This window comes from Apis mellifera, linkage group LG11 (genome assembly GCF_003254395.2).
Source record: "Apis mellifera strain DH4 linkage group LG11, Amel_HAv3.1, whole genome shotgun sequence".
Taxonomy (NCBI): domain Eukaryota; kingdom Metazoa; phylum Arthropoda; class Insecta; order Hymenoptera; family Apidae; genus Apis; species Apis mellifera.
In genome coordinates, this window is record NC_037648.1 from 3135365 (window position 1) to 3161907 (window position 26543).

At 33.6% G+C, this 26543-nt stretch overlaps 1 protein-coding gene across 9 annotated transcripts in view; it reads left to right on the top strand.

Annotated features, from left to right (window-relative positions):
• The window catches only part of LOC408343 (potassium voltage-gated channel protein Shaker), a 313638-nt gene that overhangs the window by 199199 nt on the left and 87896 nt on the right, over positions 1-26543 (top strand). Inside the window, exon 2 of one of the 9 annotated variants that reach the window (XM_016914897.2) lies at positions 3068-3890. The exons of 6 other annotated variants lie outside the window; for them this stretch is intronic. In XM_016914897.2, coding sequence (XP_016770386.1) covers positions 3817-3890 — 74 coding nt within the window. In that variant the 5' untranslated portion in view covers positions 3068-3816. Of the gene's footprint in view, positions 1-2882; positions 3891-21877; positions 21898-26543 lie in introns of those variants that run through there. 2 more of the 9 variants (XM_016914896.2, XM_016914901.2) reach the window with 2 other exon arrangements.

Genomic DNA, 26543 nt, shown 5'->3' on the forward strand with positions numbered 1-26543 from the left:
GATATTTTCTAAAAGATTCTCGCGATCAGGCACGTTCGAACTATGGATGGATTTCGGCTAATGGCGCTCCTTAACGTTGAGTGGGATCGACTATTGAGTGTCGGTGTATAAACAACGGGACGAGGGTTTGTCGCGATGTTGTTGGGGATCGTGATTTGGTCGAGAAGGGTCGTTTTGAATGGGACAATCGTTAGGGATGGATACAAAAAAGGGAGATTTAATTTCGAACCTTGTACTATATAATGATCGTGGTTGTTAACAAGAGTTTCATATCGGATCGTTGATTGAGTTCTGTGAGTTTATCGTAATTGGTGATAGGTTAACACGTTCAATGCGACAATATCGAAGATAGTTCCTGATGCTGGATGTCGATCTTTTGATGATAAGTATGGAAAACAAATTATAGAATATAACAAAAAAATTAATAAAATTTAAAATGGATAATCATATTAATGGCGAAATTTGTATCGAACGTGTATACAAAACGGGAATTTATGAAAAATTTTACAATTTTTTTTTTTTTTTTTTTTAAAGAAAATATACACAGTTACCAACTGTAGGAAATCTTCGTGTATATACGTTCACGTATTGAATATATTAAATCGAATTAGGTTAAATTAAGTTAGATTATATTTTATGCCAATCTTTCTTTATTTTTCGAAAATTATTTATTTATTTTTGTTGCAAAATATATCAACAAAAAATTAAAAGATTGACTTTTATCTCGAGCAAATACTATATTATAGTGTTGTTTATTTAATTATAATGAAAATTTTAAAGGCGATGTATCATTTTAGATAGGTAATTAGTAATTTCAAAATTTTTATTCAAATTTTATATAAAATACGTATCTTTTTACAAAAAGGAAAATTTTTAACATATTCATTGTGCAATATGAAATTCATGTATTTTTCAAATGACAAATTTTGATATATTTTTTCACGAAAATTAAAATGTATGTTTTTCCATGTTTATCTAGATGAAGTTTATTAGTTTGGAAATAGTGATCCTATTTATCATGGAGTTGAACAATAAAAAGAAAAACTGATTGTGTTGTTCACGAATATTAGAATTTTTCACAAATGACAAATTTTGGAATTATATTAATAATATTATCCAATCATAAATTTAATATTTAACAAAATCAAATTTTTTCTTTCTTTCTTGTAACAATATATGTATTTTTTTTTTTTTTTGTATTAGAGCTTAACAAGCGCCATTAAAATGTACTACAGCCATTTTTGTCATTCAATCAAAATTAAATTACTTAAAAAATAAAATACATAAACTCAACTGATGATATTTTTATATATCAATTTTTATGTTTATTTCTATTATTTAGAATCAACTTTTTCAAAAATCTACGCTTTTTATTATCATTTTATGCAATATACATCATCAAAATGTTGAACGTTAGAATTATCGAATCATGTCTTTTTTTTTTACAATTTATTAAAAATATGCAACTATCTTTGCTAATTAATAGAATAAATTATACGTTTTATTGATACTTTTTTTCTGTGTGATATTTAAATTGCAATTAAAATCACTTTGATAAATTTTTAAAACAAACCCGTAGAACTTAATTAACGACCTAATTCGCTCCATCATTCATAATATCAGGGTATACGAAACATTTTACCGACACAAATAGAGAGATATATATCTCGAACGTTGGAGGGAAACAATACCGTCATTTTCCGATACGCTTCCTTGTTTCTCGCACGATCAAACAAGAAAAAAGAAATATCATATTGGAAACGGAACGAAGAGGCGAATTCAACGAATAGGCAATCGTGGAAAGTTGACTCGAATACATCCTTTCACGGAACAAGAGTCGCGTGACTGAAATCGATGGGCAAAAAAAGTCGCGTTTTATCGTGAATTCATTCGATAATCGTAACTGCGGCGCCCGCAATGCCGCATCGTGTGCGACTTGTTCTACACAGGATTTCGATTTATACGGGAGCCAAACGAATTCCGCAAGTTTACATCCGATTGTTTCGACGCAATGATTGATTCCGCAATTCCGCCCTGGGAAAATTTTCCGTGAAGGCGAATTTTTCGTTCGTTTCGAAAAAATTCGAGTTTAAATCTGAAGATATTGTTATTCGCCATTTTGAATTCACCGCGAAAAATATTTCGTAAATCGAAATTATATTAGTGATTGATCGAAAGTTTGGAATTATTAATGTTATTAATGTTGCAAATATTTAATAATTTGGACAAAAATTAGGTTAGATTTTTTCCTAAAAAAGGAAAAAAAAATTTAAATTTAAATCCGAACGAATATTATTTTTTTGTAAAATTATGATTAAATCGTGATTTTTATAATAATTTCGAGAAATATTTGACACGAGAGAATCGAAGTTATATTTTACGATCTCGAGGCAAAAGTTAGGTTAGAATTTTACAATTTATCAAAAATTTTATTAAAATGAATTATCATTGATATTTGTAATACTAATTTTTAATGAACTACAAGATTATTTGAAATTTTTGACTGGTATAAATATTCGTCAGATATTTAAAATAAAAGTTAGAAGAGGGATATAATTTAATTTATAGACTAACCTATGTAATTTCTCTCAAGTTGCTCGACATTCTCATTTATCATATCTTCTTTGTAGTTGTAGTTGTATACTCTGGTCGCTATCTCTGGCAATATTTTATAATTCTTCATGTGGCATGAAGTCAAATTGGAATAGTGACGAGTATAAAGTATAACTCGTAAAAAGAGGATGACGATCCATCAGAGAATAAACTAAAAATATTTATTAAAATAAAATAATATTTAGAACATATACAAGCAAAGTAACAATCCATTATTAGAAATTTTATTTTCTCTACTTCACCTTAATATTTCTTTCATAATTCAACAATATTAAAATAAATAAATACACGAGCATAAAAGAGTTTAACTCAAAAAAACAATCCTCAAGCTATCAATAGATTAGATTAAACGTTTGTAAAAACGCAAGAGAAAGAAAGCGTATGATTCCACGAGACACTCGTTTCGGCGGTGCAGTTCCGGAACATGGAAGCTCGTTTTCTTCAATTTTCACAGCGTAGCACAGAGAGGAACGCGGGGCCGGTACCCTCTTCAGGAAGAACCCTTTAAAAAACTTGCTTTCAAACCAACAAAAAATCATCATCCTTACTTAAAGTTTCTTCGATCCCTTTCTTCACGAAAAAAAAACCACCTGCAAAAATAACCCATCCATCTTCTTCGAGCAATTGGCGGTTTCTCGCGGACCGATCGATCCGATTATTTCTTGAAAAAAAAAAAAAACAAATCGAGCGAAGATCGTCCACTTCTCTCATCTCTCTCCAATCACGCTCCCCTTTCTTTTTCTAAATCGCACGAGGCGCGTGGCACGGCCTCCTTACAGGCGCGACCCAAGAATTCCAAGAGAGTGTGAGCAGCGGAGTTGGAGGATCGAGGATATCAGTGTCACGTTCGATCAAAAAAGGGGAGGAGAGAAGACGAGAAAGGGAGAAGGAAGTTGAATCTTGGGAAGGAAGAGAGTCGAGTGGAGGAGGGGATGCTCGACGACGACGACCTTGGTGGTCGTTGTCGGTGGTCTCGAGGGTTATTTTAAAAGAGGGGCAAGGCCACTTATGGAGCGGTTCCTGGGGCTGGAGAGAGAACGAAACGGGCAGACGGTCGATCGGGAAACGGGGCTGAAAATAGAGCGGACGAGATGCGAGATGACAGCAACGGCGGACAGGGATCTTCCGTGCTCGTAGGCTTGGACGAGGTATTATGAACCTGGAATGGCCATCGAGTTCCCTGTTGCCCGTGGAGATTGAGGTATGGCCGCGGTAGCCGGCATCTATGGCTTCTCAGAGGAACGACACGCCAGATATTCAGATCATCGCCAGCATCCGTGAGTTTCACCGTGAAAGACGGAAAGCGAATCGATAATACTAGTAGCCGCGATAATACTAGATACTAATTTCTCCAATTTTTTTTCCTCCCCCCTTTTTTCCCTCCTCTTTTTCTGCTTGAACGTTTTTCTTGCTTATTATGAGGGGGGGTAGTCCAATCCGAGTTGTTTATGGAATCTTTTTTTTTTTAGAAGGAAGGGACGATGGAAATGGATGGCACGTTTGTAGTGTACGTTTGAATTCCATTTTATAGTTTCAGTACTACAGTTGAATTGAATTTGTCGAATAAATTCGAAAGGTTTGACTCGAAAGGGAGTTGCTTGTGAGGGGAATGACATGTCAAGCTTGATTTAAAAATGAGAAAGATGTGAAGAATCGATCTTCTTACTCGATGTTTGGAACTTGTCTAAATCTATTAATAGAGAGAAAGATGTATTTATATTGCAATAGTCTAGAAAAGTGTATTTCGTTATTCGAAATACCTTGAGATCAATGAAACCTGAACCTCTTCGCAAATATTTCCACTTTGAAGTGAAATTAAATAATTATTGGCAAGAATAATGAATGATATTGCAATCAAAAATTTCAAAAATTTCTCTTGTTTTTATATTATTTTTCTAAATTAATCTCAATATAATGATAATGAAAATTGTAGAAATTTTTGCTCTTTCTCGTTATACGTCTGCTGTAAAAAAATCTCATAAAATCATTGCTTCGAAAGAATTACAAAGAATTTGACGAATATTGGAATTTAAACGAACACTACTTTCTCTAAAAGCGAATAATTTTATAGTAAATCTTGCAGCAAATTTTTAAAAAAATATAAAGTTACACAGTCCATTCTCTTTTGCATAGAAATTTTTTTCCCAAAATTATTATTATTATTATGCAAATTGTACGTAGATTGCTTTTCTAAAAAAAAAAAAAAAAGGAAGGGCAGCTATAAAAAGCAGGCAGGAGGAAAAACTCGGATGTCCTGCGCGGAACTTTTCTTCCCGCTTTTTTTTTTTTTTATACACATTCCACAGCTGTAAATCGTGGCCAAATGCGGGCTACATTGCATGCATTTCCGTTAAACGGAATTCCAAAATATCTTCTCATTCCCGAGAAATAACGCTTTCGTTAAGACCCTGGAATATTTATTCCCTCGATTCGAATGCTCTATATTTAAGCGTATCGTCGAGTATTTTAAATATACCTATTTTTAATTAAATTACAAATTCACGAAGGATCGTTTTTGAAACGACAAACAAAAGTTGAATTCAAGTCAAGGAATATATTTTGTTAGATGGCGCGCGAATAAAGATGCACGAATGTCCAACTTGTTGGGAAAAACTTATTATTAGACTGTAAACGTTTATGCAAATTGAAATATTTATACGTAAATTGGAGAAATGAAATTTGAATAGAAATCTGTTTCGTTCTTTAAAAGGGTACGCAGTTTACTTTGGCCTTTTATCTTTTAACGTTTAAATTTTTCATAAATCGCGATCTATTTGTTGTTAGCAGATCGTTTATGTAAATTTATGTTCTCACGAATACGAGTATAGAGATGAAACTCGGAAAATAAAAATCTGTTTTTATCCTTCAGATAATCGTAAACTTTGCTTCGCGATAGTTTATATCTTTTTTTTATAGATGTTAGATATATATTCCGTAGATTTTTCAACATTTAAATATTCAACAAATGCATAAACTTTCACAGTCTATTCATCAGTATATGATGATGATTTAGATTATAATTTCATAACCTCGAGAAAATCTGTCTGGTAAAAAATGAAATTATTATTGGCACAATTGTATTTTTATTTCACAATTTTTTGTTTACTTATGTTTGATATTCTACAAAAAGTTCAAATTAATTTCTTTTTTTTTTTTAATTTAATTCTTATTTTACTCGAAAATATTAGAAGAAGATACACTTTTACAAAATTGATGATTTAGATTATAATCTCATAACCTCGAGAAAATCTGTCTGGTAAAAAATGAAATTATTATTATTGGCACAATTGTATTTTTATTTCACAATTTTTTGACACTTGTTTACTTATTTTGATTACATTTTTTGATATTCTACAAAGAGTTCAAATTAATTTCTTTTCTTTTTAATTTAATCCATAAAAACAGATTTTACTCGAAAATATTAAAAGAAGATACACTTTTACAAAATTGATGGTTTAGATTATAATCTCATAACCTCGAAAAAATTTGTCTGATAAAAAATGAAATTATTATTGGCACAATTGTATTTTTATTTCACAATTTTTTGACACTTGTTTACTTATTTTGATTACATTTTTTGATATTCTACAAAGAGTTCAAATTAGTTTCTTTTTTTTTTTTTAATTTAATCCTTATTTTATTGAAAAATATTAAAAGAAGATACACTTTTACAAAATTGATGATTTAGATTATAATCTCATAACCTCGAGAAAAAATAAAATTATTATTGGCACAATTGTATTTTTATTTCACAATTTTTTGATACTTTTTTACTTATTTTGATTACATTTTTTGATATTCTATAAAGAGTTCAAATTAGTTTCTTTTTTTTTTTTAATTTAATCTTTATTTTACTCGAAAATATTAAAAGAGAATACACTTTTACAAAATTCTACGTACAATCTTGTAATTGAAAAAAAAAAATTTAAATAACGTTTCGTTATTATCTCTCAAAGCTGAGTGGCTATTATTCCCCTGACCCCAATAATCGAAACTAAAATTTGCTTTCACTTTGACGTATTATCTTACCCGAATTTAATGGAATCGAGTTGTAGCCTCTGTATAGGTGATTTATCCCTCTTTTATAGCTGTTTCGAGCGAAACTATCGTTTCTAAGGATTTCTTGTCGCCGAGGGGAGGCCGCAGTTTGAAAGTATAAATGATATCGGTCAATTTGGCCCCGAGTTGACTTCAACGTCCTTCGAAGAAAGAAACTGTCGGAATAGCTATGGTTAAGGGGCTAATATAAATCCTTGCCCGAATTTCTCGAAACGAGCAAAACCTTCTTTGTCGATCCTTGAGTTTTTTTCGATCCAAGCTTTTCCTTTTAATTTCGATTACTTTTTCCTCTTCCGTTCTTATTTGTAAAGATTAATAATACAGGAAGAGCATATTTAAATTACAGTTTTTGAAGGTTAATATATTTGAAAAGAATTCTAGGGAATTCTAGGGAGGATTGAAAAAGTTATAGTAACAATGATGTGACGAAGATGGTAAAATCTTAACTATGATATATTGTATAGACACTCTGTATATTTCTATATCATTCAAAATTTTTAAAATCTTTTGAAAATTTCTCTTTGAATAAACACAAATCGCTATAAATTTCAATGGATTAATAAAATTCCTTTTTTCTTGTTCTCGTTATATGCTGTAAAAAATCTCGAATTTCTCGAATTCGTGTACTCTTTGAATAAAATCATTGCTTCTCGAAAAATTACAAAGTTTCTCCAAAAGTATAAATAGTGCTTGTCTATTTTTCTTTAGCGTAAAATTATATTCCAAATACTCTTAACAATATTAACATATTTGAGAAAAATTCTAAAAATTCGTAATGGTGATCTAACGTAAAATCTTAATTTATTTAACAACTTTTCCCTTCGTCTCCAAAATTGACAAGATAGATATTCCAAACGCTCTGTATATTTCAATATCATTCAAATTTTTTAAAATCTTTTGAAAATTTCTCTTTAAATAAATACAAATCGCTATAAATTTCAATGGATTAATAAAATTCTTTTTTTCTTGTTCTCGTTATATGCTGTAAAAAATTTCGAATTTCTCGAATTCGTGTACTCTTTGAGTAAAATCATTGCTTCTTGAAAAATTACAATTTGGAATTTAAACGAACACTAGTTTCTCCAAAAGTATAAATAGTTTTATAGTAAATCTTGTTACACGTGCTTGCCCATTTTTCTTTTGCATAAAATTATATTTCAAATATTCTTAACAATATTATTAACATATTTGAGAAAAATTCTAGAGATTCGTAACGGTGATTGTAAAATCTTAATTTGTTTAACACCTTCGTCTCCAAAATTGACAAGATAGATATTCCAAACGCTCTGTATATTTCAATATCATTCAAATTTTTTAAAATCTTTCGAAAATAAATTCCTCCTTGAATAAACACAAATCTTTATAAATTTCAATGGATTAATAAAATTCTTTTTTTCTTGTTCTCGTTATATGCTGTAAAAAATCTCGAATTTTTCGAATTCGTGTACTCTTTGAAAATCATTGCTTCTTGAAAAATTACAATTTGGAATTTCAACGAACACTTCTTTAAAAGTATAAATAGTTTTATAGTAAATCTTGTTATACGTGGTTGCCCATTTTTCTTTTGCGTAAAATTATATTCCAAATACTCTTAACAATATTAATTTATACATATAATATTTATTATACTATTATATTATACATAATTACATATTTGAGAAAAATTCTCGAATTCTAGAGATTCGTAATGGTAAGATCGTAAAATCTTAATTTGTTTAACACTTTTTCCCTTCGTCTCCAAAATTGACAAGATAGATATTCCAAACGCTCTGTATATTTCATTCAAATTTCTTCGAAATCTTTCGAAAATAAATTTCTCCTTGAATAAACACAAACCTCTATGAATTATAATCTTCAAATATCACCGACAAAATCAAAATCGTTTCTTCCAATTTTCCCTCCCCCTGCGATATGACTTCTCAATTCGAACCTTCAAATTAACGAATATTTAACGAAACGACCGAAAATAAAATCGTTTTTCAATTACTCCCTCTCCCTATTCACAATCGAAGAATTAACAACTGCATTAACAACTCCCCTCCCCTCCCTAGAACTTATATTCCACACCAACTCTCTCGAGCAATTAAGGGCGAACCTCTTAGCAATTAAGAGGCTGCCACCGATTGCGGGGACCAAGTTAGGAATGGGGGAGGAGAGAAAGAAGATTCCGGATGAATCTAAAAAAAAAAAAAAAAAAAAAAAAAAAAAAAAAAAAAAAAAAAAAAAAAAAAGAAATCAGAGCCTGACGATCAATCGAAAAGAGATTGATCCTCGATCAATCGTGTGTTTCTGTTGCCCGTGTGCCATCTATCAATAATCTCGGCGGTGCACACTCGAAAGGGTGCGGAAGGGTGGCCACGAGGAGGAGGAGGTGGTGGAGGAGGAGGTCGAGACTCGCCACGGTCGCGGGTTAATTGATTTCCAATAGGCCGACCGGCCTTCGTGGAAGCGCAACCGTGTATCCGGTTGCCGTGTGTGTGGCCCGCACACAATGAACCGCCGATACGTTAACTGCGGGCCACGTTGTACACGTTGAACACGTTGATCGGGAATTCATAGGCGCCGTATCAAGTTGATCGGAATCTTGGCGCGCTTACGATATTTCGCCTCGAGACGGTTTCATAGGAGATTCCTTTGAAGAGAAACTTTTGGGAAATTCGAGTTTCTTGGGGCGTCAATGTTTTGAAATGATTGAATTGACAGGGAAGGTAAATAATTGTGTTGGATTTTTATTTTGAAAATTATTATATTGATTTCTCGATGAATGAATTATTAAAGTATTAAAAATATTGATTTTACGTATAACGAATAAGAGAAGTTAATCAAGGCTGGTGTAATTAAAGATGATGATAAATTTAATAATTTAATTAATCAGTGAAATGGAAACGAGGATGATGAATGGAACGAGCGAGAATAGATTATTACTATTATTATAAATTGTAGTTTTTTATCATAATTTAATTTTGCAACGATAATATACTGTAAATATTTTTTGAAAAATTTTTTTATAAAATTATAACTCTATATTGTAAATTACATTATATAAAAGGAAAGCTTTTTTTTCTCTTTCATCATATATTTCTTTATATTTTAATATTATTATATATAATAAATATGCGTGATAATCGTGTATCATATTTATTATTATTATGAATTTCGTGCAAGTATTATTAAATTCCTCCCTTTGATAATTATTATTGCTAAAATTACTTTTAGAAATTAATTACAGTACCATCAAAGCATGGTTAATTACTATCCAACTCTGACTATGACTATCAAACGTGATAAGACATTTAATTTCAATTGGAAACTCCACGAACGACCAATGAATCTGACACCTGAAACTAGCTAATCATAAATCATTTTGAAAATAGAGTTAATGACGATAATAATTTAAATAATCGAAAAATGTAAATAGGAATGCATTTCGTGCCAGTGGGCTGACTTTATCGATTGAAATTACCGATAATTGGCTCGATTCTATTTCCACTCTCCCTTACATTTACTTGTAAATGTTTTAATAATGGTACCAATCTTTTTTTTTTTTTTTTTTTAACTAGTTTTCCAAGTTAAATGCATCACGTGTCAAGGAGAGACGATACGTCTTAACATTTTAACCGATATATGTATGCTGGGACCTTGCACACTTTGACAGACACGTTCAAGAATGAAAGATAATTTTAAACAAACTTCTGGCTACAATCGTCTGTTCCCATAGCTATTCTTGAAACCTTGATACGATTGTTCGAATAGAGCAATTCCTATTTTTCTCTCTCTTTTTTTTTCTCTCTCTTTCTCTCTAGAGTTCGAGTTACTACGAATAACGCGGTCTATGAATAATAGATGGAAAAATTAAAGGCCTTTTATAGCACAATATTTCTTAAGTTAGACGCTATTTCTTTTCGAATCGAGTTCTTTCCTGGCACGTCATAATAATTAATTTTCGATCAAAGGAATTATTATTTTTCCATAAATTATTCGTATAATTCGTATAATGGAAAAGGAAAGAATTCGAATCGAAAAATAATGTTTTTGAATCTTGGAGTGCAGAAAAATGGGCAAAAGAAATTTTAAGGTTTAAAAGTAAGTAAATCTTGCATTATCGTAGAAAATTCCAAGTTTGTGAGAGTTAAATGAGACGTTTATCTCTTCGTTGAAATATTATTACTCAACAACATCTTAATCGATATTGTTCTTCTTCTAAAAGTGATCAAAATCTATAATGATCGATCGAGTCTAAGATCAGGTATTGGTCCATATGGTATTTCTCAACTTATAAAAACACTACTCTATTTCATTCTATTTTCGTGTTATATAAATGTGTCTTTATAAATAAAGATTCTTCATTTATTCATACCAGTGCACTGAAGTTAATAATTGTATAAAATCAAACAGTTTCAAGAAGATAGATTGATAGAAGAATTTAAAATTTCCATTGGAATCTTGAATAAACTTGAACAAACATAGACTTCTTCATCCTTTCTTCATCAAACGCAAATTTATTATAATTCAATCTTTAATTGTATTAATTTCTACATTTATTTTCATCTCCAAACTCGATTCTGGCAAATTATAATCAATAACAAAAAGTGTATCATATCTTATAAAATCTAGAATTTTAACGAACAATTCTAAAGTTGAAGCTTTCAAGTTTTTGCCCTCTGAAAAAAGTTGCATTTAAGCTCGGAATATTTGTCAAGAAGCGACAAAAGTTAAAGTAAAGCCACTTGGCCGGAAAGGATCCTCCCTGGATGGATCCCTGAGGCTTTGCCGGAAATGATTGGATCCGGTTTTTCACTCGCGAAAAGCAGCAAAACTCCGTCCGATAAAAGCTGGGCCGAGGTCTGGCGTCGGATCGATTAAAAAACGTCGAGATGGGTGAGCCTGCCAGTCGCACGTGTATTTCTCCTCGTTGAAATTTGTCAGGTTGCAAGTGTAATGGCAATGTGCACTTTCTGCCGCGCGCCAATCGATATTAGTTAGGGGGCGCGTTTGTACGCCCGGTGATTTTGACGTATTAATTATCAGACCGTTTTCGAAGCTCGTTTGTTATTGTCCTCCTCCTCGGATCTGCCCGAAAAATCGAGGTCCGGGATACGCCGTTGATCCCCGAATCGAGAAGATTGATAAACGTTAACGAGGCGACCGATGAGAGGTCGGTCGTGAATGGTGGCAACTGTGTGGATCGCGGTTCGAACGAGTAATTAATCGCTCGCAGTGGTTTTGCACGACGCCGTTTTCCATGATTGCGTGCCGTGATGAATTCTGTACCGTTTCTAGAATCAGGATAAATAGATCGAATTGTTAATTCGATTCTAACTTTTAGCCCTGAAAGTATATCCCAGAGATTGAATTAATCTTAAATCTAAGTTTTAACTTAATAAATTTTAGATCCAAAATTTTGGATCCAAATTATAAGGTTGAAAATCCAACATCGAAATTCAAAATTCTAAGGAAATGTAAAAATTTAAAAAATTTAAAAACAAACTTTTTTATCGACCGAAGATTTTAGTATGAAAAGGTGGCACTTGATCATTCTCACGAGTGTTTGGATTGCAAACAATATTGCTCAGGATTTGAATGTATATGTATAATTTCAATGTTGGATTTTCACAAAAGTCTTCGAAGACTATTTATTTGTCTAAGGAGAACGATAAACAAGCACAAGTTGAGGCATAAATTTCATCAGATCAAGAAATGTCCTTCTCGAGAACTTGCTGATCTTCTTCTGAAAAGATCAGAGTACATAAAGCAAAAGTTTTCTTTCTCCTTCTTAAGCTCTTATGCACAGGATAAACAGGGTTTAATTGGGGGTTTAAAATAACCTCACAAATCCGGTGAAAATCAACTATAAACCGTCTTGAAACTCTTTGATCACTCGTGATCACTTGTACAGCAAGTGGCGACGCTATCGACGATTTCGAAGCGGGAAAAATCAAAATTCTTCGACCGGTGGTTAATCCAATATATACGGAACCAGTTTTTCGCATAAAGTGGTAGGATGATGCGCTATGTATCGTTAGAGCGGCATCTCTGAATACGGTGCAGCAATATAGCTAAAGATTTCGACTTTACCGACCGTTCAAATATCCGCATTTGATACACCAATTCCAAAATGAATACTCGCGACTAAGCTCAACTACTCTTTAGAGATATCCAACGAAATAGACTCTATAATACGTCGATCCTTTCCCCTTCGTTTTCCATGAAACTGTAATCCAATTTAATCTGTGCGTATTTGATATTCGTAAAACATTTTCATCGACAGAAAAGTGCACGAAAATGTAATTATATATTCTTATTCGAAAATTCTTTAATTCAATGCCACTTGCGTACTTGTAATTAGTTGATAGCATAGATTTACCGAGATTTCTCTCCCATTTCTTAACCGAATGAAAAACGATTGGAATCGTTCGACGTCAAATTGGCAATTAGCGTTTCCGAGACAGGTGGAGACGCCAATTAAAGCGCGACCTTGTTATTATCAGTTGGCACCCCTTGACTGATCTCTCGAAGGGAAGAGGCTCCTTTCCTCCTTTGGCAGCCACCTTCGATGAGCCCTCTCATCTGGTAACGTAACTATCTACTCGAGAGGCAGAGGGGGCTGGAGTAGTCTCCATAACTTTAGTGATTTCGTGTGTTGACTGCATTACACCGGAAATGGTTTCAATAGAACGTGTGAACAAATGTATCGATTTTCAATTTTGCTTCAGACGAATCTGCTCTGCTCTGTTCGACGATTGCTTCTCCGTTGAGATATTGATTCGAATTAGTAACTTGATTATGATTGATCATCGTTTAAACAATAAAATTAATTCGAATTGCGTTGATTATCTTTTATAGAAAGAAGAGCAAGTCTTTTTTTTTTTTTAGACGATATATGTAAAGTTATTGTATTTAATATTTTTTAAAATTAAAATTAGCTTTTGATAATAAGTTAAAGTTTTCTAGGGATCACTAGAATTCTCTAGGGATTTTTTTATAAAAATGTATAAAAGTCAACATTGAACGACTTTATTAAATATTTTTCAACGTTAAAATAATTTTTTTTCTAACATCATCGTGTTTCTCATTATTTATTGTCTTTCCAAAATACAATAAATTTATTTTATTCGAAAAATAATAATTATTTTTTTCTATTTTAGTTATCATATATTTCGTTAAATAATAAAGCACACGTGAAAAAGATCCAAATTCAGGAATATCATGAAGTAAAGATTAATCAACTGCGAATCGACGTAATAATTTCAAAAGTTTGACATACAAAATTAAATTGCGGTCCAGCTTAATGTTTGAAGCTTAATGTTTGAAAAGTGGATAAGTTAAATGAATCCCACGAAGAGACAAAATGTTTCTGGCTGTATTAATAATGCGATTCGCGAAATCGTCGTTCCCCATTGAAAGAGTGAAATGATAAAATACGATGAACAGCGGTTGCGGACAACGTGGACCCACGATTCATGGTGATTCCCATGTGACTAGGCGTTCATCGATCCGATTCGAAAATAGGCGAATGACCTATAGCGCGAGGATTTTCAGCTGGCTTAAAATATTGCGCGCCTATCATTCTTTTCTTGTCATTCTTCCTGTTTTCATCTCTTTTTCTTTCTTTCTTTTTTTTTTTTTGATGGTTCTTTATTTGAAAGATTAATCAATATTTCGGAGAGCTGTCAACATCTTTCATGGAATTTGATGCACATCACGAAAACAAAAGAAACGAAGTAGAATACCAGCACTTTTGCAATTATTTATAGTGTTTTATTTCGATTATTATTTTTATTGAGAATTATTTGAAGAATAATAATTAATAATAATAAGAATAATTGGTTCGAGTAAAATAGAAATTGTATTCTTTTTTTTTTTTTTTTTTTGAAACAAAGATGCTTGATTATAATAGATAATAATAGAAGATGAAAAAATTTCTCGTGTATAAAAAGTTTTATGCAAGAACTTCTTTATCAGATACCAATAACAAACGAGAAATATTAAAATAATTTTTCTTTCGAAAGTATTTTAATTGTAACGATGGAAATAAAAAGCAAAACAAAATTTCACTTGAATAATTATTCCAAGAAGAATTTCTTCAAAATAAAATTACGAGAGAAATTAGGATTTAATGATGCACAAATATTTGAATTCTGATTACAAACATGTAAAGAAGAAACAGACTGTTTGACAAACGATGAATAATAATAATATTTCAACAATATCTGTAACATTTGCAAAGAATTTTGAATTCGAATTAAAATTCTGAGAGAATTTTATAAAATGCCAATCTTTCTCTTTTACCACCGCCTTTGCGTGATCGATAATTCGAAACGATAAATATTCATCCACGCGAATTCTTTGCAAAGGCCACGGAAAATATGTTTGTCGCAGAAGAAGGAGAAGGAGGAAGGAAACCACGGAAAAGATGGAAAAATTGTAGCTCGTCTTTGATTTGAATTTCAATCGAACGGTCTTTGAATGTTCTTGAATGGGTGGTTAGGAAGACTTTTAATTAAATTGAGTATCAATGGAGTATTCACCAAGTTACTACTTACGAATATTGTAAATGTTGTATAAGTACTAATGGAATAGATGTTCATCTTCAGTTATTTGAATTTAAGGAATTCGTTACAAGTCGATTTGAAGTCATTTTACCGATATAAATTTATTACTTATCTAATTTAATATCAAGTTTTATCAAGTATCTTTCAAATTGATAAATATCTTCAAAGCGACTCAAAGTTATTATTTTATTAATCTGTTATTTACCTGGCTCGAAATATTCCATCAAGCAAAAAATTTTCAATTATCAATTGATTTCAAATTAATTAAAATTGAAATTGAATTCTCGATTGTATTTAAATTGCTTGAAATTATTTTTCAAATATCTTTTTAATTTTCAAAAGAATTTTCCTTTAATTTCTTTTTAATTTAAAATCACGTGTCTTAAATGATGAATTTTTATAGTGTGAATTACGACTATACTTGTGAATATTACAACGTAAAAGTAATAATAATCCTTTGTGTGTATCGAAATGAGATTTAAATGTAAATTTAAAAAGTATTCAAAATTTTTCCGTTTATTATATTTCAATAATTTAACAATACCATCAAACACCATCCACCATTTTTTCGATACGTAAAATATCATTAAAAAAAAAAAAAAAACAAAAATTTCTTCCTATTGAAAATAGTTAGTACAAAAAGCGTTTACTTAATAAACAAAAATTTATCGCGACGAATATTTCCACCAATAATAAAAATCCACCACCTTCCATCATCATTTCCGACATTGATTAAAAACGCCCATACTTTTCGTTAACGAAAAATCGATTTTCATTCCATTTCAAATTCGATACCGGGAGGGGGGGGAGAGATCGACTGTGAAAACGAAATTAATTTTCCAACTCGATATAAACACGTAAATAAATAATAATAAACGGCTTCCATGACCACGATTCGCAACATACGAGTGACGGCGCGAGCGAGCGAGGGAGCGCGGATCGATCGCGGGTGACAATTCACGACACACATTTTCCGCGTGCGTGTGCACCTTCCGCGCCTTTTCCCACGAGCCTTCCTGCCTTCTCTCGATACACGCCACGTATGAATGCGTGGCGCATCGTTAACCCCTTCTCCTCCTCCTCCTCCTCTTCCCGCGTGCGTACACCGTGTTCGAAGCAAAAATAGGGACAAAGAAAGGAAGAGAACTGCTCTCGGCTAATAAACTCATCGATCGTTCCCTCCATCCCTTGTTGTATCCCTAAGAGAACAATGTTCGGGCGGTAACTAATCCTCGTGGCGGATCTCTCTTTCTTTCTTTCTTTCTTTCTTTCGTTTTTTTTGTCGTTGTGCAAACTTCAAACCCGCCCAGTCGTGGGTGGATTTTCGAATGAGCGTGCAACCTCGAGGAAAGATTGTTTCCCCTTTGTCTTTGTGAGAGTGGTTTTGTCGAGGATGGAAAAAATATGATTATCGTGAAGGGTGACAAAATAAAGTTTGAGGATAGAATTCAAAATTGTTAGTTGTGGTTCAGTTTGGTTTGGAAATCTTCAATCTTTGTGCGACTATGTAGATAGATAGATCAAGGGTTTTAATTATGGAATAAGTGAAACTAGGAGGAAGTACTAATCTGAAGAAAATTATTTGAGTTAGGGAGAGGTGTTGTTAGGCAGAGTCAACACTTGTTTATTATAAATGTTTATTATAAATTATCTAAAAATTTAATGAAGTGCTCAATATATTCTTCTTTCAATTGTCTTCTTGCACCATTATTGTTCATATTATTCAATTTTGTGATTTGACAAAAATCTCTTGTATCTTCAAACATAATGTATATTATGGAAAATAGAAATAGATTTGAAGAATTGATTTTATATAATATTGCTGTTAATTGCTAGCCAGAAATACTACTTGAATCAAATCTTAATCAATGTAAGTTGATTTCATGATCAGTGATTAAAGTGAAATTGGTAGTCCTATAGATTATGCAAATTAGTCAAAGTAGTTGAATTGAACAGTCATGTCTTCGAATGTATTCTGGATCAATAACTGAAATGACAATATAAATATTGCTTTGCTTTCTTCTGATAGACAATTTTGATGATCAAGGGAAAACAAGTGAATGCTAATCATATCTCTAAACTCTAAGCTTTGTCAAACTCTCTTCTTTGTCAAATGCTATTACAAGAGTTACATAAGTCTTGTAATTATTTAATATTTCATTACTAAAACTGTATACTGTAACTGTATATTTCAAACTAAAACTTTTCGTTAAAAATGTCCTTATTGATAATTTCTGATGACACGAACTTTGTAGAAACTAGTTATGATTAGGAAGAAGTAAATTCTAAGCGATAATAACAAATATACAAATCATAAAATCCTTAAATCTTTTCATTTTATTGCCATTTTTTTATTGGTTAGAACAAGAAGGCGAGAAAGTTATTTACCATTTTCCTGGCTCGCAGAAAAAATTTCACGAGGGGTTTTAGTTAGGAAAAGTGTAAAGGATGGTTATTATTCGAGGACCAATTTATTTCAAGTGTGGTCGTAATAGGGGGCGCTACACGTTACTGGCATAAAAACCGAAGCTTGTGGGGCGATATTAATTTAACCTTGCCTCGTAAAAGAGCACAATCATCGGACAACAGCATCCCTCGATGCAAATTTCATCATCGCTTCCAACACGGGGAGAAAGAAAGAATAATAACAAGGAGAATTGAAATTTTTCAATTCTCTTGCGAATTTTTATCTTATCGAAACTGGAACTTTTTGATAAGTTTCCTGTCCGTTGTCGAAGCTATCGTGTCTAGGATGTAAAATATGACGCGGTTACACAACTTTAACCTTCCATGATGCAAGATTTATCAGATCGAGCAATATATTCTATTTTCATCTGTCGATAAAAATTACTGAATATGATATTTCTTTTCAATATTACACATTTTATTATGATAATAATCATATTTTTCATCGTGAAATGATTACTTTAAATTTCTATTCAAAATTTCTCTGTATATCATTCCAAAGTAAATGTTCAAACATTTCCATTGTTACATTCTTTTCTCTCTCTAAATCCATCCTTTTAATATAGAATTTTATTTTAGACTGATTCGCACATGCAGTTTCGAAATTAAATAAATGCATCTGTTGATTAAATTACAAGGGAAGATGTTAAAGGGAGAAAAATTCCATTTCACAAATTTATTATCAGTATCATAAAATTGGGTTGGGTCTGGTTGAGGTTAGATCTGGTTAAGATGGAACAAAGGATAAGTTAGGAATTTATTTTAACGGGTTTCTTGTAAAAATATTTCACGATGATTAGTCGCCTTTATCGATCGATCCGAAAATGCATTCAGCGCCTCTATTCCCGTTTATCGAATTTGCTTGAGATTCAGATCTCATCTCCAGCGATCCACTTTCGCCAAATTTTATTCCATCGTGAGTATCTTTGAAAGTCTTATTTAAACGCTTTTTTCCCCCCATTTAAATAAGAATCGTGAATTTCGCAATTTCGCTTCGAGAAATACGTCTCTGCAAATACATTTATCGATCGAGCAAAGTGATCGTGTGTGCTCGATGAATCGGGTTACTTTGAATGGGATAATTGAAGAATGGAATTGGAATGAGGCTGGAAATGCAGAAATTAAAGTTTTTAGATGAGAGAATTATTTGTTCGATAAAAGTTTATTATATTATTTATTTAATATAAAAAAAAATAAGAAACATGAAAGATTGATATTTGATTTTTATTTTCTTTCTGTCACATCAGCTGTTTTGTAATATTAATGTTTCTTCTATTTTTTCTGATCATTGTTTTATTTTCATCTGTAACATATACATTCTGATGATCTAATTTCTTTGCTCGTTATTCTTTTCATCCCTTTATTGCTATCATAATTCCTCATATCTACGTTCTTAATGGATAATGGATATCGACGAACGATATTAATTAGTAATGACAGTTGCTTAATGAAAGAAAGCCATTTTCCAATCAACGTGATATGCAAAAATATGTAAAATATGTATTTGCATAAAAATTCTAACTTCGTCCGATAAGTAAGGATCTTTCGATCTGTAATTATAATTTGACATTCATTTAAAAAAACTTTCATATTTTCGAAAATTGGCATTATTAGCGATGTCGATAAGACAGCTGATATTATTTAATCGAACATGACGTAATTTTATATATCTTTGTATCAGAAGAGGATTTGATTAAACTGATGAATTACGTAGAAAAACTCGGGGTGGAAATATTCGAGTGCTTTCGAGAGGAAATGGGAAAAGATGACCTCTTCCTCTCTGGAGACTCTAGAGTCGAGTAGTCGTGTGGCATGCCAACCCTTCGTTGCTTCCTCTTCTTTGTCTCCCATCATTTTTACGTTTTTTTCTTTTCTCTCTATTCGTTCTATTTCGGTTGGTCATTCAGAATTTTTCCACAATCCCTTATTTGATGCATCTCTATTATTATTGACATTAACAATTTTTTAAATTAATCATGTTGTTTAATTGATATTTATTATATATACAATTTAAGATAAACCCTAGCATCATACATTAGTATTCTCTTCAAATTATCGTCTTGCATCTCTGTTATTGTTGACATTAACCATTAACAATTTTTTAAATTATTCATATTGTTTAATTGATATTTATTGTATATACAATTTAAGATAAACCTTAGCATCATACATTAGTATTCTCTTCAAATTATCGTCTTTAACAAGAATCGTACATCAATCTTTAACTTTACGTTGTTATTATTATTATCAATCAAAGGACATACGTGTGTTCTGAACCGTGTCCAATTTGTAATTTTAACTTATTCAAACTGGAATCAATAATGCTACAAACGTTATATAGTTCTTCTCATTAGTATTACCATGTATATACCGTTAATTTTCATTATTTGGGCATCTGTCGTCCAAGGTAAATTTCGAACGATCATCAAGAACACACAATATACTCTCAAGCAGTCGTGAATTCTGATATAACGACCATGATCAACATAGTTTAACTTTGACGATTAAACGAGCGAATGGACCATTATGGTTGCCACTACCTACATAACAAGATCGATGGCAAGTTCTAGAATTTTTTTTTGCGTCATGAAAACAAGCATGTACATGATATAATTATTAAAATTAAATTCTCTGTAGATAATTCAAAATAATGTAGATTATGCTTAGTTGATATTGATGTAAAATACGATATATTATAGATCAAGGGTATTAACTCATTGAATGGAAACTAAGTTTAGACATTTTTTTCCCCGGGTTTACAGGTTTTAGCCATGGCTAACTTTCGGTTTAATTTACCTCGCCTCTGGGGGAGTCAGTCCTGTTATCAGTTCGTTAACTAGGTTCGATGCAATTTTTTTCCCCGTGACAGAAGTTTGGAGACAATTTTCGATTGGCATAATTTCAGAATTGGATAGACTGCGCCGTTATGCCGCGCCAACATGCTAGATCAGCTTGCACGGTCAAAAACGTCCCGGTTCTACTTTCGTTAGCCCGTTAATTGGATTTACATGCGGGGCGAGTCACGAAACAGGGACTGGTTTTAAATTACTCGTAAATTGTGAAAATCCTGAATTTTTACTTCCTCTATAAAAAACCTGATTGTAATTTTGTAATTAGCGAATAATTAAAATTTATACAATTAACTTTTTTATAAATCACTTTTCTTCGATTAAAACGTTCTTTTTCTCATCTTTGTCGAAATATATATATATAAAAGTTATGAAATATCAAAATTTTATATTATCTTTCGACATTGATAATGAATAAAATTGAAAAGTCTCCTCCGTATTCTTTTAAATCCGCTAAAAAACATTTATTCATTTGTGTCCGCATGATAAATGGAAGGTTCATTTCGGTTCGAATCGCAATCGATCCATTAGGCGCAATACACCACTCTATTTTCTTGTGTTTTAACTTGACCCTGGAACGGTTTCCGGCTTCGCAAAAATCGACCTCGATGACTCGCCGACCCGTTTGGCAGGGGAGCACGTCGAAATATTTTTCGGGTCTCCGCACATGCCTGCTCGCGTGTGCCATCCACCATCTATAAGAACAGCGGTTCTCAATCTTCCTTTAAGCGCATACATATATACACACACACACACACACGACCTATCTATAGCCAAAACTATCCTTCGCTTCGAGGACGAGTTGACCAAATGCTCTCTCGAGAGCCTCTATATAATCGTGAAATTTTATAGCGATTTCCGTGTTGAGAAACGCTGACGCTCGACGTTTGTGTGCCATTACACGGGGCACAGGTCGACACAGTCGGCCTCCACCGCTTGACGCAATGAAGTCGATAAAAGTAGCGAGGATCCCGGTTGCTGGCGCCATCTGATAATCCTCCGTGGCATTACCATTGGCCGGGTTGGGAGGGAAAGTTTCTCCTCGAAGCCCAGCTCCGAGGGCTATGCAGGTTGCGCTGGTTTGTTTACGCCAAATGAATTGAAATCGTGTGGCACCCCGACACTCGGATGGTTAGCCTCTTTTGGCCCACGATTGGCACGATTGGCATTCACGTCTGTGAATCGGCTTGGCTCGGCTCGGCTCGACTCGGCTTGGCTCGGCTCGGCTCGTCGGCAAATATACACGAGCCCACGACGTGGTCCACTCGATTACTCGGCCGACCGATTTAAAATGCTGTCAGAAAGGACCATGTGGATTTGCTGACGGATGTGGTGTTGCCTGGTCGGAGTAAGATGGGGTGAGAAAGGAAGTAGATAGAACCGGCGAAACTGGTGCTCGTGTGATATCGTGCGTTATAATATACGAAGCAGCCTCGTGCCGGATACGACAACGCTTTCAGTGAGCTAAAACGCGGATAAACGTGGCTTTTGATAAACACGAGGGGACACGAGAGGAATAGGGAGAACGGTGTTACGCGACAAGAAAAAGATCTTGTGTGGGACGACTTGGTCTATCTCTGCACCGTGATCGGCTCTTGTGCCGATGCTTCGACAAAGGATTCGAGGAATACTTTTGGAAGGTGTTGCCGTTTTCCGTAAGCACGTTGATTGTTGACTCTGTGTTGCGTAACACCGTGCTACTTGGTAAATTTTTAATTTAACTTTTCACGCGTGACAGATAGAAACATCTGCATTAGGGCGGAACGAAAGATGTAGGGAGAGATTTGCCTTTTGCATTCTTCTCCGACAATTTTAATAATTTGTAATTGTAATTTTGCAAATAATTTTGGACGAGTAAGCTTGCAGATAAGATAGAGTACCGGTTCGAAAAATAAAAATTACAAAAGCTCGAAAGAGATCTTTTCTGCAGCGCTTCGAAAAGTAAATTTTCTAGAATTAAAGGCAAGTTTTTTTCACTATGATCTAGAGAAATCTAGAAAATAGTCATACAATTTTGATTTTTTTCGTTCCACCGTAGTTCTGCATGCCCACGAGTTTTTCATTCTCTGAGCTTGTAATGGCACACCTGAGTACTCCATTGTCTCGATAGGATAATGTCGTAAATTTAAAACTTCGAACGTTTTCTATTGCATCTTAGAGATAAATATTTAAAGATATATCGATGAAATTTTTTTCAAGGTGTAAATGTGGAAAAAGGGCAAAAACCAATAAGAAATGTGTAATTCGTAACATTAATTTTAAAAAATTAAATAGAAAAGTTCCAGTCATGTCGGTTCGGTAAAAACCTCGGTGTGCCATTATAGACGTAATTATGACTCGTATTCAATTAAAGTGACGAAATTTATTCATTTATTCAAATATAGAGTATTATTAGTAAAAATTTCTCTCCTTTCATCTTCGACTCGAATAATTATCCAGAAAATTTTCCTTTGCTTATTAGTTTTAAAGTGCTACCTACTTTATTTCCGAATCTCCCTATAATCCAAGTTCTGTATCTACACTAGAGTTTTGTATGTCCGCTCTTCAAAATAATTTTGGAAATTTGTTTTATGAAACAACCTTCACAATTATCGTGTTATTCTTAATACCATTTAAAGAGATTTTAATAAAAAGAAATAAATATGTTTCAAAATCATATCGAAATGAAGAAAAAAAAAAAAAAAAAGAAAACACAATCCTGGCGCATAATTTCCCAAGAAGAAAGTACCTTATCCACTGTGATGTTCAATAACGACACGCTTATATAACAATACCTCACCGCGAACAATTCGCAAATTTTATCAACTTTATTATTACCAAACCTCGTAACAAATGTGATTCAGCTATAATTAACGACCCAAGATAAAGTAACTTTCGACAAAACTTCAACGTGGAATAACTAGAGGAGGCTAGTTGCTTCGAGTTAGCCTCTGGCCTCCCTTATTGGCTCAACGTCCAATAATTAATACATCATTCGACTTTCTTCCAAGCGAAACTTTCTTCTAAATTTTTTTTTTTTTTATTATTCAAAAATTGACTATCCGATTTATTCGTCAATCCCACACGTCAATGATAGTCACCTGATCTGATCTTAATCTCGGGAAATTGTTGGGTCACTAGGTTAACACCTAAGTAACCCGATAATTGGATAATGCAGTTTCTTGTACACACAACGCCACCTGCACTCAATGTAATCGGCTAAGAGATTCTCGAATCGAGGATCGACTCACGCCTCTGAACTATCGTCCCGTTCGAGCCGCGTGTTCAACCGCTCGAGTGCACGCCACTTCTGCGCGGCGCGATATCATTATTTCCTCGTGTTTTTCGTATTCTCTTCTCCTTCTTCGTCGTTTCATTTCCCTAAACGTGGGAACGGAGGATTGGCCGTTTCACCGGAATTTCCGTTCATGGATCCGTGAGAAATGGCACTGTTACTTTATAAGCTCGTTAAAGCTGATAGAGGACGCGGATAGAGTTCCCGTGGGAAGGGTCAGTAATTCGATGCACGTCGCGAAATGAACGTGCCGCTTGTGATATCTCCGTTATCTCTCTCTCTCTTTCTCTCTTCTGATTCTTCGCTGGAAAGAACTTTTCCAATTCCGCTTTTTAGTCTCGATCTTTCAAGAAAGAACTTCGAAACTCTGGTTGGCTGCGTCTGACAAATCGAATCTACGATTTGTTGGATGTTTTAGGAACACGAAATTTAAGAGATGCAAACCGGTGTTCCATTGGCATTCACTGTTGACGGTGCATACGTACGTCTGTGATTTGTTTGCACAAGATTAATACGTTGAGTGAATGACTATATATATACATAGTTCAGAGAATTGATTCTAGATGCTGAAGCAAATACAAAAGTATTTAAAAAATATCGATTTAGAAATAATAAGTAATTTAAGTTTGATAATAAAGTTACTTATAACTTTATTTTCAATCCTTGTATCTATTAATCATTCGCCAATTATTTGCCACATTTTTATGATTAATAATGCTTAACAAAGGCTATTCGAAAATCAGTTTTGTCGATGTCAAGATTCGATAAAGTCATTCTTTGTTCAAGTAAGGTATCATTCGTGTCAGCAGACAGTTTGGAGACAATAGGAGATAAAACGCACGCCTCGAGCAGGTATTAGCTTGAATTTTGTCTATATGAAGTTAGATGTGCCCACGGAATGATATTGGACGTCACGTTTCGTATGACATTGTCCGTCTGCTGATGGACAGTGCCTGCGGACAATCCACAGACCGTAGTATCCCGTCAGAATAGAAACTTTATGGCGACTCGGAAATGTTGAAATTGTATTTGGGCGGATATAAATTTAAATCTTTTCTATTAAAAAATATTTCTATTTATATCAATGTTGATTGACGTTTAATTATTAAGTTATTATTATAAGCAATTGAACGAAACTAGACAGCTAGATGGAGACAGTTTTTATTTCCGTCCTGTTTCTTTTAAATTGATTGGTTCTGCGCCTCAATTTATATTCGTTTTAAAATCTGTTGTACGAATTGTGTAACTTAAATTCAAAGAACTTTGCGAATCTTATGAATTGCTTGATTGCTTAAAGATATAAACGTTTGTAAGAAATTTATATAATACAAAAAGCTTGCTCCCAATTTCACGCGAAACAACATTTATTCACCAAACTCGTATGAATCACTCGAAATTCATCCATCGTGACTCGCGCCAACAATTCCTAGACAACCAACCAAGATACATCGAGAACACCCCCGAAATTCTTATCCGCCCAATCTTTCTTTCTCGTTCCCAGAAAGAAAACAACTAGAAATAGACAAATGCCAAGAGAAAAAAAGAAATGTATCCTCAGTTGGGATATACATATATATATATACATATACATGCATCGTGGATGGGCCGACTACGCTTGCCAGGTGGCACCGTGGGAGATCGCAAAGGCGTATCGACTCGTTGCTGCGGTGCTTGTTACTGGCAATTCGTCGGATCAGGGTCATTCTGGACGTTTCATTGATGCCTGCCGCGCTACATTCACGGTGGTAACCAGAGTTAACCACTCCCATCGAGGCCATGGAGGCAGGGAAGCTGACCTAGATAACCATGCCCACGACCCGATTCGCCCCATCTTCACTCGAAGCCGGTGAATGGATCCGACATGACGCACACACCATACCCCCTCCCTCCCTCTCTCCTCCCCTCTTTCTCTCTCTCTCTTCGCCTCTGAATCCATAACCTTATTTCCTTTACGTAACGGTCAGGATTCACGTAAGAGCATCATCGAGAGCACCTCTCCCCCTCTCCCCCTCCCTGCAATGGGTCTCTATGTTTCCCCTCGATTGCCGCGTGTCCTTTACGATCCCGCATTTCCACCAATCATGTGTGCATTATGCGCTTGGTCGCTGTATCTGATGCGATCCCTGTATCGAGGTAATTATGCGTGGATTGCTTTGGCAGGTTTACGTATGAGGGTCGGTTAGTGGTAGGGGGCGCTTGGATTGATGGAAAAGGGTGGCTGAGAGGGGAGGGAGTTGCAATGGTACGTACTTTTTCGAATGTAAGAGAGTTGTTTTTCTTTTTTTTCGTTAAGATTTGGTGGGGCAGCGGTTCTCAATCTGGGTGGATTACGAAGTTTCTTTTGTAGAATGGTATCGTCCGGGTTTGAGAAAGAGAGAGAGAGAGAGAGGTGGTTTTTTGTTTTTTTTAAATAAATGAAAGGGTTTTGGTTTTTGTATTTCTTCGAATCAATGTTTACAAAATGTTTTTTTAAAGGATGTGGAATTGGGGAGAAGAAAGAAAGAGAAGTTAAAAATTCATTGTTGGAGATAGAAATGCAGTGATTCTTAAATTTTTTAAAATAAAAATGGAACATCAGAATCACCGAGGCAGTGGTTCTCGATTTGTGGGTCATGAAGTGTCTTTTAAAGGGATGAAACTCGTGAAATTTAGCCTCGGGAATTTCGGTTAGATTTTTTAATAATTCATCGTTGAAGAGAATATTGAAGAGAATGCAATAGTTTTTAAACT